The 17,860-nt window shown below is 49.9% G+C and overlaps 1 protein-coding gene across 2 annotated transcripts in view; it reads right to left on the bottom strand.

Annotated features, from left to right (window-relative positions):
* Positions 1-17,860, bottom strand: part of FCGBP (Fc gamma binding protein) — a 51,649-nt gene that overhangs the window by 14,504 nt on the left and 19,285 nt on the right. For both annotated transcript variants that reach the window (XM_053604313.1, XM_053604314.1), the window contains 6 exons: positions 13,913-14,480; positions 8,539-9,131; positions 5,202-5,796; positions 4,865-5,064; positions 3,041-3,182; positions 402-739 (listed from right to left, as the gene is read on the bottom strand). In XM_053604313.1, the coding sequence (XP_053460288.1) occupies positions 402-739; positions 3,041-3,182; positions 4,865-5,064; positions 5,202-5,796; positions 8,539-9,131; positions 13,913-14,480 (2,436 nt within the window). The remainder of the gene's footprint in view (positions 1-401; positions 740-3,040; positions 3,183-4,864; positions 5,065-5,201; positions 5,797-8,538; positions 9,132-13,912; positions 14,481-17,860) is intronic.

Genomic DNA, 17,860 nt, shown 5'->3' with positions numbered 1-17,860 from the left:
TTTAATTCCCAGTAAAAAGAAGCTATTTTTGTGGTAATTATTGTTGTTGTTTTTGAGACAGTCTCACTTTGTCGCCCTTGTTAGAGGGCAGTGGCATCACACAGCTCACAGCAACCGGCTCTTGGGCTTAAGTGATTCTCTTGCCTCAGCCTCCCAAGTAGCTGGAACTACAGGCGCCCGCCACAACACCCGGGTACTTTTTTTGTTGCAGTTTGTCCAGGGCCAGGTTCGAACCCGCCACCCTCGGTATGTGGAGCTGGCGCCCTATCACTGAGCTACAGGCACCGCCTTGTTGTTTTTGTTGTCATTTTGTTTCAGGCTTTGGTGAAGATAGAGAACCTTGAGCTCGAACTGTGCTCTCCAGGACCTGGGAGCTCAGGGGACCATCCCGCCAAACATACCCGAACTTTGCCAGTCTCGCCCTTGTGGATGGAGATGTTGGTGCCGAGGGTAGTTATGGTGACGAGCCTCACGTAGGACACAGCAGGATTGCCCCGGTTCTCATTCTTGGTGGTGATAGTAAAGGGTGTCAGGCCCTGGGCACTGACCCCCTCACAGCCAGTTGTTGCCAGTACATAGTTACAGGTGCCCTGGAAGTCAAAGTTGCGGCCATCGAAGGAGTGGTAGTGTGGGTCACCCCACAGCCAGCAATTGACCTCATAGTTGGGCACGCACACACCCTGGCCACCCTGCTCCTTGCATGTCTCCTGTGGCCGGCATGTCACACCTTGGCACGGGTCTGTGGGCAGAGGAGAGAAGACCTTTAGAGGCTGCCCACCATAGGGACAGCTGCTGCCCTGCATCTGCCCCAGTCTATGCCAGGGATACTGGCTCTGAGAGTTAGACCAGGTTCCAGAGTCCTTATGTCTAAGAGCCAGGCCCTACAGCCAAGACCCAGGCTCAAGGGTCCCTATGTCCGAGACCCAGGACCTGTAGTTTTTTGTTCGAGATTAAATTTCCAGGATTCCCTTTCTTAAGATCTCAGCACCAGGAACCCAGGTTGAGACCTGAGTCCCAAGGGTCCCTCTATCTGAGGTGCCAGCCCTGGAGATATTCATGTCTGAGACCCTAGCCCCAGGGTTCTCTGTGTTCAAGACGTGGACCCCAGGGTACCCCATGCCTGAGATCCCAGCCACCTGGGAGTCTCCACATCTGAGACCCACATTCTGGAGATCTCTGTGACCAAGACTAGAGTTCTGGAGGATCTTTGATGAAAACCCTGTGCTAAGGGTCCCAACATTAGAAATCAAACCCTGGGGTCCAATTCACACAGTCTGGGTATCCCTCTGTGTGAGACTCCACACCCGAGGGTTGCTATGTCTGAGACACTAGCCCTGGAAGGGGGTCTCACTTCTGTGGGCTTATGTGTAAAGTGTAAAAGGCCTTCTCCCTAGGGTTGCTATGTCTGTGACCCCCGCTTTTGGAACACTTGTGTGCAAAACACCAGCCTTCAAGCTTCCTCCTCTCTTCTGGCCAATTGTCACTTTCTTCTCTCTCAGCTTCAAATCCACCCATGGAGTTAAGTTTTGTCAGTAGAGGGCACTCAAGAGTCACTGTGAGAGTGGTGGCGCTCCTGGTCTGGCTTCCAACCTGCTCTGCTCTGCCAGCTCCTGCTGGTGTGTGAGACCACATCGAGGAGGTCCACCAGCCCCAGCTGGTTTCTCAGCGACGGGTTCCCTTCATAAACTCAGCCTGCACAAACCTCTCTCCCACACAGTGAGCTACAGCTGCGCCCTCTCCAATGAGATCTGAATCAACCTTGCTGTGGGGGCATCCTTTCCAATTTCTCCATCCTTCCATGCTCTGATCTGGCCCTAGAGGTACTAGCTGCTCCCTGTATCTGCTATGCTTGTATTCATTTTTTTTTTTCTTTTTAGAGACAGAGTCTCACTTTGTTGCCCTCTGTAGAGTGCTGTGGTGGCACAGCTCCAGCTCTTGGGCATAGGCAATTCTCTTGCCTCAGCCTCCCTGGTAGCTGGGACTACAGGCACCCGCCACAAAGCCCTGCTATTTTTTTTGTTGTTGCAGTTTGACCGGGGCCAGGTTTGAACCTGCTACCCTCGGTATATGGGGCCAGCATCCTACTCACTGAGCCACAGGCACCGCCCCTATGCTTGTATTCTCTAGTCTTCTCTTTACCCTTTAGTAGTCAATTCCCTCTCGCAATGAAGTGACCCTTTACGTTAAACTTGCCTTATTCAAATGACTCTGTCTCTTGACTGGACCAACATGTGCCCCGATCCCTGGGAGTCTGTTATCCCCAGGGTCTCAGCCCATGCCTGCCGTGCTGGAGGTCCCATTCTCTTATCTTTGAGGGGGGGTTCTCTGCTCTTCTTCCTAAGAAACTGCCCGTGGGGCTTGCTTTGTGTTCTAGACTAAGCCTGGGGGGCCCACATCTGAGACGGTACCCCTAGAAATCTTGATCCTTCACTTGAGGGAGTCCTCATATCCAAGGTCTCGCCTTGGTAGGACCTCAGGACTCTGCTCTCTGGTCCCTACCCCTGAGGAGTCCAGTCTCTCCCATGCCCTTTAGTGCTGGAGTCTGAAGCCCTGAGCCTGCGCCCACATACCAGTGGTCAGCAAACTGTGGCACATCAGGAGGCTTGGTTTTGTGTTATGAAGTTTAATTGGAGCTGCATCTCTTCACCTAAATAGTCTGTGATTGTTCTCATGCCACAATCGCAGAGCTGTGTCATTGTGACTGAGACCATATGGCCTGCAAGTTTAAATATTTGCCATCTAGATGTTTAGAGAAAAAGCATTCCTGTCCCTGCCTTATACTAAGGGTCTCTGGCATGTGTCCTGGGAAGCCTCGCCATGCGGGTCCCTACAGTCTGGATTCCCCCACAATGGTCTGTACCTCCCAGAATGGCAGGCTTCTGCTCCAGGCTCTGAGAAACCCACCGAGGGATCCCCAGGCTGAGGCCTCAATCCTTAGTCCTGTGCACCTCCCACTGTGAACATCCCATTCATGCCACTCTCAGCTCCAGAGTCCCTGTCCTCTGTCCCTAGTCACATCAGCCACACTCTCGCCCAGCACCTTTATGGACACAGCTCAGGACGCCTCCGGAGGGCTGGCACACCTGGTCCGGCTTGCAGCTGTGTTCCTGGCACACCACGCCTTGACCTGCATGGCACGTACATTGCTTCTTACAGTTGTCATTGAGGATTGTCTGCTGTGGCTGTGGGGACAGAAGGCACAGCCATCAGGGACCCCACTGTGGGAGCCAACTCCCACATGCCTGGTGTTCCTCCTAGCACAGAGGGGTCTGGCAGACATGAAAGGGATCATCTCTCAGGAGGGTAAACCCTTGTCTGTGAAACTGAGGCATGGCATGGCTTTGGGGCCCAGTTCATTCATTTAGTCATTCACTTCTTACTCATTTACTCATTCATTCCAAAATTGTCACTAAATTTCTGCTGTAGGAGAGACTGTGTGACACAGCAATTAAGAGCAGGTTTCAAGCCTGTTTCTACTATTTCCAAACTGCTTAACTCTGGGCAAATCACTTAACCTCTTTGTGCCTCAGTTTCCTCATCTATAAATGATAGATAATAGCACTTACCTATGAAAATATGACTGATTTAATAATACATGTAAAGTGCAGATGAAATGTAAAGGGATTTCCTTTACATAATCGAGATCAGAGAGGACGGGGTGGAGGGGAGGAGCTCCTTAGATGACTTTATTTGGAATAAAGGTTTTTGCAAATGTATTTAGGATAATGATCTTGACGTGAGATTACCAGATTAGGGTGGGCCCTAAATCCAATGACAAGGTGCCCTGATAAGAGCCAGAAGAGAAGAAGTCAAGGAGACACACAGAGGAGAAGGCCTTGTGAAGACAAGGCAGGAGATGAAACAAGATTGGGAAAATACTGATTATTTGTTAAGCTAAGCGATGGATACATAGCTAGAGGTTCACTCCACTATTCTCTCAACTTCTGCACGTTTGAAATTTTCATAATAAAAAGTTTATATGCATATGTAATACATATACATGTATAACACACACATATAGTGCTAAAACAGTAACAGGCTCCTAGTAAGCACCATCTACATATTTGCTGTTATTGTTCATGTGAGAACAACTGGGGGCAGGGGGGTCCCTGTCCTCAGAGAGCTGGCAGACCTGGGAAGGAGATGGACTTTAAAGACACACACCAAAGAAAAAGGACTCACTGTGAGAGAGTGGGAGAGGGAGTTAGCAGCTGGTGTAACAGAGGAAAATCTCACCCTTGTGATCAGGAAGCCACCTTTGCCCAGACCTGAGATACAAAGCCAAAACCTTGCCTGTAATCCCAGCACTCTGGGAGGCCAAGGTGGGTGGATTGCTTGGGCTCAGGAGTTCCAGACCAGCTGGAGCAAGAGTGAGATTCTGTCTCTACTAAAAATAGAAAAACTAGCTGGGCATGGTGGTGCATGGCTGTAGTCCCAGCTACTTGGGAGGCTGAGGCAAGAGGATCGCTTGAACCTAGCAGTTTGAAGTTGCTGTGAGCTATGATCATGTCATGCACTCTATTCAGGGCAACAGAGTGAGGCTCTGTCGCAAAAGAAAAGAAAAGAACAAAGCCAAAACTTGACCTAGGGAGCCAGAGGAGGGTTTAAAGCTTTTAGATTCCCATGGTCATATTTAGAAAGGTCTTTACCACTGCTATGTGGAGGGTGGACCAGGGGGAACAAAATCAGGGGCTGGGAGGGACTTAGGTAGGAGAGGACAATCTGGACCAAGATGAGGTCATGGCAAGGGGAGGAGGATTGGGCAGGGGAGACACTCAAGAGGCTGAGTGGACAGATTGTAGAGCTGATGGGCAGTGAGAGGGGCATAGGATGAGGCACCTGGTGCAGAACCAGGGGTTCCTACCTCATAGTAGATGCCGTTGTGGTAGCAGCCACATTTCTCGATGGGCACGCAGGCTTGGCCATCGTAGAGGAAGCCGGAGTCACACTGGCAGCCCTCAGAACATTTATCCGGGCACTGTGGTGGGGCACTGAGAGCAGAGCAGCCCAGGGAGCAGGTGTCTGCACAGACCTCGTAGTGACTGTTGGGGGGGCACTCCATCGCTGCAAGGAGTGGGGCCGATCAGAGCCCTGGGAAGGAGGGGCTGCAGGCCAGGCTCTACCCCTCTTGTGCCTCAGTCTCCCCATACCCTACCCCTCAGCGTCGCCCTCTCTCTGCCCCTCAGTCTCCCATCACTCACGACAGAAAGATTCGGTCCTCCAGGGCTCCACGTGGCCTCCAGCTGCCTGGCAGGCACTCACATAGGCATGGATGTTGTTGCAGAGAATGTTCAGGTCCCCACCACCCAGGCACAGGTCAAAGACACAATCTTGCAAGGGACCCTGGGGGTTGACCAGCTTGTGGCAGGAGGCCAGCGGCCCTTTGGAGCTGGTAAGGAACCCGCAGAACTCTTCCTTCTGATACTTGCTCTCCAGCTCAGCAGGACACTGGGGATTGGGGTTGCAGTCCTTGTCCCCTGGCTGGCAAGTGGGCGGGGGCAGGCACGGGGAGCCAGGCACTGCCTCCTCCCAGGAGTTGCCAAACTCATTGGGATTTTCTGCCTGTGAGCCATCGGGTTTCTGGAAGTCATTCTTGGGGTCACCGTTGTAGTCACCACATAGGCCACACATCTGCTGGTGGTAGTTGCCTGGGACGGTGACTCGCACGTTGTACTGGAGGTCATACACCACCCGCAGGCCAAAGTCGGTCTCAATCACAACGTCCACGCCGTGCTGGGAGGCACGAATCTGGCCCTCGGCTAGCACCACGGGCAGCTTCATGTCCACACCATTCACCTGGAGGGTGGGAGATGCTGTGCTTCAGAAGGCTTCCTTTGAGGGGGTCAGACCCTAGTTCAGCTCCTGCTTGACAGTGAAGATCTCCCTACCTCTCTGGACCTCAGTTTCCATATTTGTAAAATGGGTACAATTATAGGGTCTTGCAGTGGATTGAACAGTGGCCTCCAAAGATACATGTATATCCACCTGGAGTGTCATTATATGACCTTATTTGAAATAATTATATTTGCAAATATAATTAGGACAATAATCTTGAGATGGGATCATCCCAGATTAGGATGGGCCCTAAAGCCAAAGACAATGCCCTTATAAGAGCAAGCAGATGATGGCGCTTGTAGCTCAGTGGGTAAGGCACGGGCTATATACACCCAGGCTGGCAGGTTCGAACCCGGCCCAGGCCAGCTAAACAACAATGACAGTTGCAAAAAAAGGAATAGCCAGGCGTTGTGGCGGGTGCCTGTAGTCACAGCTACTTGGGAGGCTGAGGCAAGAGAATTGCTTAAGCCCAAGAGTTTGAGGTTGCCGAGAGCTGTGACGTCATGGCATTCTACCAAGGGTGATATAGTGAGACTGTATCAAAAAGAAAAAGAGGGGCCGTGCCTGTGGCTCAGTCGGTAAGGCGCTGGCCCCATATACCGAGGGTGGCAGGTTCAAACCCGGCCCCGGCTTAACTGCAACCAAAAAATAGCCTGGCGTTGTGGCGGGCGCCTGTAGTCCCAGCTGCTCGGGAGGCTGAGGCAAGAGAATCGCTTAAGCCCAGGAGTTGGAGGTTGCTGTGAGCCGTGTGAGGCCACGGCACTCTACCGAGGGCCATAAAGTGAGACTCTGTCTCTACAAAAAAAAGAAAAAGAGAAAAAGAGAAAAAAAGAGAGAGCAAGCAGAGTAGAAGGCATAGAGACACACACAGAGAAAAGCCATTGTGTGGGGCAGTTTCAGTGGCTCACAAATGTAATCTTAGCACTCTGGGAGGCTGAGGCAGGCAGGTGGATCAACAAAGCTTAGGAGTTAGAGCCCAGCCTAAGCAAGAGCAAGACCCCATCTCTACTAAAAATAGAAAATCTAGGTAGGCATTGTGACAGGCACCTTTGGTGCCAGCTACTCGGGAGGCTGAGGCAAGAGGATCGCTTGAGCCCAGGAGTTTGAGGTTGCTGTGAGCTATGATGCCACATCACTCTATCCCAGGTAACAGAGTGAGAGTCTGTCTCAAAAAACAAAAAACAAAACAACAGAAAAGGGTATGTGAAGACAAAGTTAGGGCTTGGAGTGCTGTTGCCATTGTCTCCTAGTGCCTTTGGAGAGTGTGTGGCCCTGTGCCACCTTGATTTTGGACTCCTGGCCTCCAGAACTGTGAGAAAGTAAATTTCTGTTGTTTTCAGCTACATGCTTGGGGTAATTTGTTACTGCAGCCACGGAAACCAACACAGGTCTCAATGGAGTAACAACTCATGAGATGAGAACCTGTGGTTTTACAGGGCACTTCAAAGCATCGTAAATCCCCCCTGGTTAACTCAATTGCTCGTCCTTCCTTACTGCAAAGCTTGCTGTGAGCATTGGATTCTTTTGGATGTATGAGGAATCAGAGAAGAAAGCAGGAAAAAGACATGCTCCGGGCTGAGTCTCTAAAAACATAATCAGCCGCCATATTTCCCACCGAGGGCTGGGTAGTGGGTGAGGACAAGTGACTGCATCTCTGTGCCTCAGTTTCTTCATCTATAAAGTGGGGGATGTTAATAATTTCCACCTCCTAGGGAGGGTGGGGAATTCAGTGAGATGCAAATAATGAGAATACCAACAATTGACATCTATTTAGAGGTAATTACTCGTGTGTTGGGAGCTACATTAGGAGCTTGGGCTACATTAGGTTATATGAATTAAATCCTGTCGCACGTGCCCAGCAAAGGCACCTGGTAAAGGCAGCTGTTTATCAGCATCCTTGTCAATATCCCTATTGGAGCAAGGGCTGTGCACCTGCATTTCAGCAGGATCTCAGGGGAGATCCCTCTAGTGGAACCGCAATGTAGTTTCCTTATGAGACCAGATCTCAGTCAGAAAAGCACGGCAGAGCAGCACAAGGTCCAGCATACACAAGTCTCCTGGCACATAATCCTGTTTTCAAGTCCTGCTTTTGCTGGGGGACTTCGGGCCAGGGATGGGACCTCCCTCTCTAAAAGTCAAGTAAATCATAGTGCCTCCACGTGTCTCCAGTGTGAGAATAAAATGGCACCAGGGACATGAAGCGCTCAGCAGCTTACAGGGTCTGGGGTCAGCCATCTAAAAACTACAGCTGCTGCTATTGTTGTCATTGTTATTAACGGGGTGATTGTGTCACTCACGGATTATCCTCTGGCCTTGAACTTTCTTTCCCCCATCCTGCTGATGGGCGGGAAACCAAGGAGGTGGCTAGGGCAGGGACCAAGGGTGACGTGGGGAAAGGGTGGAGATGAAGGCAGGAGGGGTGGGAGAGGTTTTTGGGGAGGACAGTGCATGGACCCAGGGGCAGAGAGAGATGAGACGGAGGGATAGGCGGGGCGGGAAAATAAGCCACAAGGGGCAGGTCCCATGTGCCTGAGGCCTCCTTCCAGCTTGGCTTCCCCTGCTGGCTCTAACCAGTACTTCTTCTCCTAGGGGACCCCAAGCCTCCCACAAACATTTCAAGCTCTGTGGTCCCTGCTCCTGGGTTGAGTACTCGTAGCTCAGCCACCCACTGAATGCCTCCACCCCAAGGCCCTCTGCACTCACCGTGACCTTTTTCTGCTTCTGTTCCAGCCGCAGGACGAAGTTGGACACCTGGACCGTGATCACCTTGGTCACACTGACTTTCCCATTGCCCCAGGCCACATTCTCCTGCAGAACAGCAAACTGGTGCAGGCCAGGCCTGGCCCCGCAGGTCTGAGCCAGTGTGTACACGCAGGTGCCCATGAAGTCGAAACGGCGGCCGTCGAAGGTGGTGTAATGGGGGTCTCCTGACGCCTGGCAGGTGGCAGAGCCCACAGCCACACAGCCCAGAATGCCATTGGATGGCTTGCAGGCTTCATGTGGGCCACAGGAGGAAGGCTCACAGGAAACCAGGCCACCCTCCCCACAGTGGCAAAGGGAAGTGCACTCAGGAGCGAGGTAGAAGGTCTGGCCTGGTGGGTGGTAGGTGCCCTCGTGCACGCAGCCACAGTTGGCCAGGGGCACGCAGGACTCACCACTGAGCACAAAGCCCTCGTCACACACACAGGCCTCATGGTTTTGGGAGCCACAGCCCCCAGGCACTGGGAGGTCTCCGCATGTCAGTGGGCAGCCGGAGGCGGATGGCTCGTAGTGGCTGTGGGGAGGGCAGCTCATCGCTGCAGGGAGAAAAGCCATCAACGTGAAGAATTCCTTCTCCCCAGGTGACACACCTGACCCCCCCCAACACATACATGTGCATGCACATCCATTCACACTCACTCACACGAAAGTGGTCCAGTTGCACTGAGGCTTTATGTTCAGTTGGGCCTGGGGAACACCCTAGGTCACAGTTAAGATAATTAAGATTAGCCAGGTGTGGTGGCTCATGCCTGTAATTCTAGCGCTTTGGGAGGCTGAGGCAGGTGGATTACTTGAGCTCACGAGTTTGAGACCAGCCTGAGTAGCAAGAGTGAGACCCTGTCTCCACTAAAAACAGAAAAACTAGCCAAGTTGGGGTGGCTCATGCCTGTAGTCCTCGCTACTTGGGAGGCTCAGACAAGAGAATGAGTCGAACCCAGCAATTTAAGGGTGCTGGGAGCTACAATGATGCCACGGCCCTCCACCCAGGGCGATAGGATGAGGCTGCTTCAAAAATAAATAAATAAATAAAATCACGGACTTAAAAAATTTTTTTAAAAAGATATTAAGATTCTTTTCCAATTTAACTGTGATTTGGGGTTACCTATTATTCTTTCTTTCTGTCTTTCTTTCTTTCTTTCTTTCTTTCTTTCTTTCTTTTTTGAGACAGAGTCTCAGTATGTCACCTGTGGTAGTGTGCTGTGGCCTCACAGCTCACAGCAACCTCAGACTCTTGGGCTTCTCAAGTGATTCTCCTGCCCCAAGTAGCTGGGACTACAGGCACCCACCACTACAGGACCTGTCATTGTTTAGCAGGTCCAGGCTAGGCTCAAACCCACCAGCCTCGGTGTATGTGGCTGGCACCCTACTCACTGAGCTACGAGCACCAACCCCTAGTATGTCTTCAATGACCTTATTCCAGTTGGTTATAGAATGCTAATATGTGGCATTCTCACACACACATATGTGTGTGTGTGTCCATGCATGCATACTCTCTGCAGTATATTTGTGAATATGGTACTTTTAGCTTCTTCCTTCTAGAGTAGTAATTAAAATATGTACCTGGGCTTGGGGCCCATAGCAGTGTGGTTAAGGTGTTGACCACATGCACTGAGGCTGGTGGGTTCAAATTTGGCCTGGGCCAGCTAAACAACAATGACAATTGCAACAAGAAAATAGCTGGGTGTTGTGGCGGGCGCCTGTAGTCACAGCTACTTGGGAGGCTGAGGCAAGAGAATTGCTTAAGCCCAAGAACTGGAGGTTGCTGTGAGCTGTGATGCCACTGCACTCTACTGAAGGCAACACAGTGAGAGTCTGTCTCAAAAAAATAAATAAAATATGTACCCAGTGTTATAGAAATGAAACAAAATACAACAAAACCTTCCACTCTCCAAACTCTACACAGTCCAGTCTATAAAAACACAAAACAAAAAACCTAAAACTGAGGCTCGGCTCCTGTAGCTCAGTGGCTAGGACGCCAGCCACATACACTAGAGCTGGTGGATTCAAATCCAGCCTGGGTCTGCCAAACAACAATGACAACTACAACAAAAAAATAGCTGGGCATTGTGGTGGGCACCTGTAGTCCTAGCTCAAGCCCAAGAGTTTGAGGTTGCCGTGAGCTGTGACGTTACGGCACTCTACTGAGGGCAACAAAGTGAGACTCTGTCTCAAAACAAACAAACAAACAAACAAAAACCTCACTAAAATTGAACTAAATCAAGCCTTATCTGTGCTGGCCAATATAGTAGCCACTAGCCACTTGTGACCATTTCAATGTAAGTGAATTAGAATTAAATACAATTGAAGATTTAGTTCATCCATCATACCAGCCTTTCTTTTCTTTTCTTTTTTTTTGAGACAGAGTCTCACATTGTGGCCTGAGTAGAGTGCCATGGTGTCCTCATAGCTTACAGCAACTTCAATGCCACCACAACACCCAGCTAGTTTTTCTATTTTTAGTAGAGGCAGGGTCTCGCTCTTGCTCAGGCAGGTCTCGAACTCCTTGCGCTCAAGCAATCCACCTGCCTCCACTTCCCAGAGTGCTACGATTACAGGTGTGAGCCACTGTGCCTGGCCACACTAGCCCCATTTCAAGTACCCAACAGACATATGTGCCTAGTGTGACCATATCAGGCAGCTCGAACATGGAACGTTTCCGTCAACATCAAAGCTCTACTGGTGTGTGGTATTCTAGAGTTAATATCCAGTTTTCAGAAGAATCAGGACAGAGAGACAGGTTAAACACCACTACAAAGATGCAACAAGCCAAATCCAGAAAGTGGGAAATTCTACAAGACAAATAACCTATTTTTTCCCAATAAATAAATGGCATGAACAAAAGGGTGGAGTAGATAGAGGGACGAATATATGAAAAGCAAGTGGAGTGGATGATGTTGTAAATCTGGGTGGTGGTTATATGGGTATTCCCTACACAGTTTTTCCACCTTCTCTCTGTTATTTTAAAAATTTCATGATATGTTGGGAAGGAAAAAAAGGAAGGAAGCTTTTATAGAGTAAAAGTGACTTAAGAGCTAGATCAACCCAATGCAGCATGTGGATTTGGTTTGTCTCTAGATCCGAACAAACTGGAAAAACATTTTCTTTTTTTAGACAACTAGGAAAATGTGGAGCCAAGTTGGTTTTCTTTCTTTCTTTCTTTTTTTTTTTTGAGACAGTATCTCAAGCTGTGACCCTGGGTAGAGTGCTGTGGCATCACAGCTCACAGCAACCTCAAACTCTTGGGCTTAAGCAATTCTCTTGCCTCAGCATCCCAAGTAGCTGGGACTACAGGCACCTGCTACAACACCTGGCTATTTTTTGGTTATAGTTGTCATTGTTGTTTGGCAGGCCTGGGCTGGATTCGAACCTGCCAGCTCTGGTGTATGTGGCTGGTGCCATAGCCACTGAGCTACAGGCGCTGAGTCCCCCAAGTTGGGCTTTTATTTTTATTTATTTATTTTTTAGAGACAGAGTCTCACTTTGTCACCCTTGGTAAAGCGCTGTGGCGTCACAGCTCATGGCAACCTCCAGCTCGTGGGCTTAGGCGATTCTCTTGCCTCAGCCTCCCCAGTAGCTAGGACTACAGGTGCCTGCCACAACGCCTGGTTATTATTTTTTTGTTGTTGTTGCAGGTTGGCCAGGGTCGGTTCGAAGCCACCACCCTTGGTATATGGTGCTGGCGCCCTATGCACTGAGCCACAGGCTCTGCCCATCCCGGCTATTTTTTGTTGCAGTTTGGCTGGGGCCAGGTTCGAACCTGCCACCCTTGGTATATGGCGGTCGGTGCCCTACTCACTGAGCCATAGTCACTGCCCCCAAGTTGGGTTTTTACATGATGTTGAAGAATTTGTGTTATTTTTGTTACTAGTAATGACAGCATTTTGTCATGTTTCTTAAAAGTTCTTTTCTGTTACTGAATAACAAATGCTTACTGAGCAGTTACTGCACAACTCACATGTCTAGAATTTGCTTTAAAATATTCCATGAAAAAGGGGAGGAGCAGAGAAAGAGGTAGAGGAAGTCAGAATGGTACTATAGCAATAATTATCAAAGTCTGTAGTGGGTATAGGCATCCCTCTGAGCATTTAAGCCCTCATGACCCAGTCTTTTATAACTTCCGAGGAGGGCAAGGATAACAGTAGTTTTTTGTCTGTCTGTTTGTTTGTTTGTTTGTTTTGTCTGGACACTCTTATCACAAGGGATAACAGATTTTCTTTCTTTTTTTTTTTTTTGAGACAGAGTCTCACTATGTTGCCCTGAGTAGAGTGCTGTGGTGTCACAACTCACAGCAACCTCAAACTCTTGGGCTTAAGCGATTTTATTGCCTCAACCTCCCAAATAGCTGGGACTATAGGCACCCACCACAACACCCGGCTATTTTTTGGTTCTAGTTCTCATTGTTTGGCAGGCCTGGGATGGATTTGAACCCGACACCTCCGGAGTATGTGGCTGGTGCCCTAGCCACTGAGTTATGGGCACCGAGCTGTTAACAGTAGTTTTAAGCAAATAAGACTTTTTTTTTTTTTTTTTTTATAGAGACAGAGTCTCACTGTACCGCCCTCGGTAGAGTGCCGTGGCGTCACACGGCTCACAGCAACCTCTAACTCTTGGGCTTACGCGATTCTCCTGCCTCAGCCTCCCAAGTAGCTGGGACTACAGGCGCCCGCCACAACGCCTGGCTATTTTTTTGTTGCAGTTTGGCCGGGGCTGGGTTTGAAAATAAGAGATTCTTAATTTCCCTAGAGGTCACAGAGGATAGTAATAAATAGAACAAACTCAGGAGCCAACCTGCTCCATTCCTCCACTTGCTTTGTAACCTCAGGCTAGTTACTTAATAACTCTTTGGTTGTTTCCTCATCTTGTAAAATGCGAATAGGAGCTATCCAATCCTGTCTCAGGGTGATTGTGGGGATTCAAGAAGAAACCTTAGAATGGGACCTGCCCAATGGGAAGGGGGACATAGGAGCACTAGCTGTAATTAATTACATGCATGTCCTTTCTGGATGTCCTTTCTGATTGAAGTAGGCCAGATGGGGATCAAGAAGAATTGGAGATGGGACAGACTCCTTCTCAAGGCAGCATGACTGCTCACCTCTGAATGACAGCTGCCATGTGGACATGGCTACCGGATGTGCTGGGTCCTTTTTCAAATGTTGATTGCATGCCAACTATCTATGACTTTCTAATTGTCATGATCCCAGGCATGTAATTGAGCCTTTCTAAACCTCGTTGGCTGTTATAATGGTTAAACAAATTATTCATACATTAATGAATATACATAAGGCTGGGCCCCCCAGTTGCCATTCCCCGTACTCACGGCAAAGTTTCTCACTCCTCCAGGGGTGTACAGTGGCCCCGGCAGCTTGGCAAGAAGAAGCGTATGTGGCCAATGCGTCACACAGTGGCCCAGACTGGCCTGGCAGCAGGCAGCGGTCATAGACGCAGTCACGCACAGCACCCTGGGGGTCCAACGTCTTGTGGCACTCCCGGAAGGGTCCCTTGGGGTCAGCGAGGATCCCACACTCTTTCTTGCTCTGCAGCTGCTGGGTCACTAGGGAGTCCAGCTGGGGACAGTTACCTGGTTCAGCCGCTCCACAGCCAGGCCTTGTCTCCTCCTGCCAGCTGTTGCCAAAGGCCAGTGCATTGGAAGCTTGGCCTCCACTGCGCAGAGCAAAGTCATCCTTTGGGTCCCCATTGAAGTTCCCGCAGAGCCCACACAGGGCCCCTGCATAGCTGCTGGGCACCTTAGCAGTCACGTAGGAATCCCAGTTGTAAGTGACAGTCAGGCCAAAGTCCGTACGCACGACAGCATTGCTGCCCTGGCGTAACACCTGGATCTGCCCATCTGCCGCACTGTAGGGCAGGTAGTGAAGGATGCCATCCACCTGGGTAGAGGTGCAGGAGGGCCCGTGGTCAGGGGATTCATGGCTCTGTGGCTCGCCTCTCCCTCCAGCTCTTCTGACCCACTTGCTATTCTCTTGAACATGTTACGCCTAGCTCCACCTTAGGGCCTTTGCACTTGTTGTTCCCTCTGCCTGGCACACCATTCATCACACTTTATCCCTGAAGGATCAGCCTAAATCCAAATCTCTAACCCACGCCCTTCAAAGTCTACATAATAGGTCTCCCCATCATCTCCCGGACCTCCCTTCTTTCCTCTGTACCTCTCATCTGCTCTCCATACCAACCACACTGGCTTCCTTTTTATTTTGTTTTTTTTTGAGACAGAGTTTGACTCTGTCACCCTGGGTAGAGTGCTGTGGTGTCATAGCTCACAGCAACCTCAAACTCTTGGGCTCAAGTGATTCTCTTGCTTCAGCCTCCCGAGTAGCTGGGAATATAGGTGCCTGCCATAACACCCAGCTAGTTTTTCTTTTTTTTTTGGCTGGGGCTGGGTTTGAACCCACCACCTCTGGCATATGGGGTGCCCTACTCCATTGAGCCACAGGCACCACCCTCTATTTTTTTTTTTTTTATTAGCAGAGATGAGGTCTCGCTTTTGCTCAAGGTGATCTGAAATACCTAAACTCAGCAATCCACCTCCTGGGCCCCCGGAGTGCTGGGATTACGGGCATGAGCCACTTAACCTGGCCACACTAGCCCCATTTCAAGTACCCAGCAGACACATGTAACTAGTGGTGACCATGTCAGGCAGCTCAAACTTGGAACATTTCCATCAACATCAAAGTTCTACTGGTCTGTGGTGTTCACTGTGCCTGGCTACACTGGCTTCCTTGATAGTCTAACTCTTTCGGTTTTGTCTAGCCTCTCTGCCTTTGCACTTCGCCAAGAACATCGCCTTCCACTTTTTTCCTGTCTGCTTCCACTTCATCCTTCAGGACATGGCTCAAACCTAATCCCATACCTAGAAAGTCCTGCTTGAGGTTGGCCCACCCACCCTTGTGCCAATATCACCTACCACATCATGCCACTCACCCAGCTCCAGCCACTCCGGCCTCCTTGCTGTGCCCCTGAACATACCAAATGCATTCCTACCTCAGGGCCGTTGCACTTGCTTCACCCTCCTGGAATACCAATCATCACTCTTTACCTGGTCATTCCCATCTCATCTTCTAGGTGTCAGCTTTTTTTTTGAGACAGAGCCTTACTCTGTTGCCCTGGAGAATCATGGCATTAACCTACCTCACAGCAAACTCAAACTCCTGAGTTCAAGCAATCCTCCTGCCTCAGCCTCTCAAGTAGCTGGAACTATGGGCACCTGCCACAATGCCCAGCTAGTTTTTTCTATTGTAGTAGACACGGGGTCTCACTCTTGCTCAGGCTGGCCTCAAACTCCTTAAGCTCAAGTGATCTGTCCTGCCTCAGCTTCACGGGGTGTTAGGATAGCAGGTGTGTGCCACCACACCCAGTCTAGGTGTCACCTTTGATTAAAACCCCTTACATGGCCTAAAAGGCCTTAAATGATCCGAGCCCCACTACTCTCCAACTTAATCCGCTGGTACTATCTGGCTCTCTGCCGCAGCAACTCCAGCCACAAAAGCAACCCGCACTCTGCCCAGCCTATACTCACTGCTTGTGACGTTCCCGCCCTATTTCACATCCAAGTTGCCTGGCTTCCTACTCTCCATCCTTCACATCTCAGCTTAAAATCAAAACTCTCTACCCTCCCGGGCCTACTTATCCCTGCTTTTCGGACCTCATGTCCTACCCACTTCTCTGTTCTGTTTCTTCAACTTCATTCTCTTGGGGTCCATCCTCACTGGCCTCCATGAGCTTCTCCTGTGTTCTTCAAGTCCAGTCCAGCCTCAGTCTTTGCCCCTGCTATTCCCCCTGCCCAGAAAAGACCACCTGTCACCCAGTGATTTGATTTCAGCTTAAATCAAAAGTCTGATGGCAGTCAGCCCCAGCCTCATCTCCCACCTCACTCTCCCCTTTGTCTTTCCCACTCCAGCCCCCTGGCTTCCTTGCTGTTTCCCACCCTTGGGCTTATTCATGCCCCAGGACCTTTGCACTTGCTGTTTCTTCCTCCTGGAATCTGCCAGTCACTTTTCTCCCTGCCTATTCCTTCAGGAGAGCACTGTAGTATAATGGTTAAGAGCATGGACTGTAGGGCAGTGCCTGTGGCTCAAAGGAGTAAGGCGCCGGCCCCATATGCTGGAGGTGGCAGGTTCAAACCCAGCCCCGGCCAAAAACTGAAAAAAAACATGGACTGTGGTGACAGACAGCCTGGCTTCAAGGCCTGGCTCTGCTACTCACTAGCTTTGTGACCTTGAGTAGGTGACTGAACCTCTCCGTGCTTTGGTTTCCTCATCTAAGATGAGCCACTTCACAGGAGTGTCATGGAGATTAAATGAGGTAATACATGTCAAGCATTTAGACACTGAAGTAACTTAATATATATTGGTTACTATTATTCAATCCTCCACTTAAAAGTCATCTCAAAGAAGCAGGAACAAGAGACAGAGCCTCATTTTGTCCCCTTGATAGAATGCCATGGTAGCCTAGCTCATGGCAACCTCAAACTGTTGGGCTTAAGTGATCCTCTTGCCTCAGCCTTCCAAGTAGCCAGGACTACAGGTGCCCCCCCCCAATGCCTGGCTATTTTTAGAGACGAGCTCTAATTTTGGCTTAGGCTGGTCTCCAACTCCCGACCTTAAGCAATCCACCAACTGTGGCCTCCCAGAGTGCTAGGATTACAGTCATGAGCTACCGTGCCCAGCCCCAGGAACACAAATATTAATAATTATGTCCTTTGTTTATCTAGAGGCTTCTCTATGCTGAACGCTAGGCTTTATGGGCAGAATTTCCTTCACTGTAAAGTTGTTGTGAGGATTACAAGTTAGGGTGCGTGAAGGGTTTAGTGCAGTACTTGCATGAAAAGTTCTCTTGGTCTCCCACTTCTGATTTATCCATCCCTTCCCAGGGCCTGGGCCATTGCCCCAAACTGCTCAGTTACAATTATTGGTCATTGTTGTGACTCTCCTCTGAACCTCTCTTGTCCATTTTTATTTTATAGAAAATCAGTGGTTCTTGAGTCTGTGTGGTGGACCCTCTGAGAACCTTCTGCCCACAAGCCTGTGGCCACGTAGCCCAGTCTGTGGGCCCCTCTTCCACCACCCTGGCCTGAGAAGTTGGTGAGAACCTGTTATCACACACACACGCCCCTGTAGTACCTAACATTTCACATATCGCCCAGTGTGTCACCTTGCTCTCTGAAAGTTCACTGTCCTCCTGAACTTGCCCAAATCCACAATTCCAAGGGTTCATAACAACACAAACAATGGCAGCCAAGCTTTACTGAACA

This window comes from Nycticebus coucang, chromosome 10, assembly GCF_027406575.1.
Source record: "Nycticebus coucang isolate mNycCou1 chromosome 10, mNycCou1.pri, whole genome shotgun sequence".
In the NCBI taxonomy this organism is placed as follows: Eukaryota; Metazoa; Chordata; class Mammalia; order Primates; family Lorisidae; genus Nycticebus; species Nycticebus coucang.
Note: the sequence above shows the minus strand (reverse complement) of the source record. Positions and strands in the feature narration are given on the sequence as shown.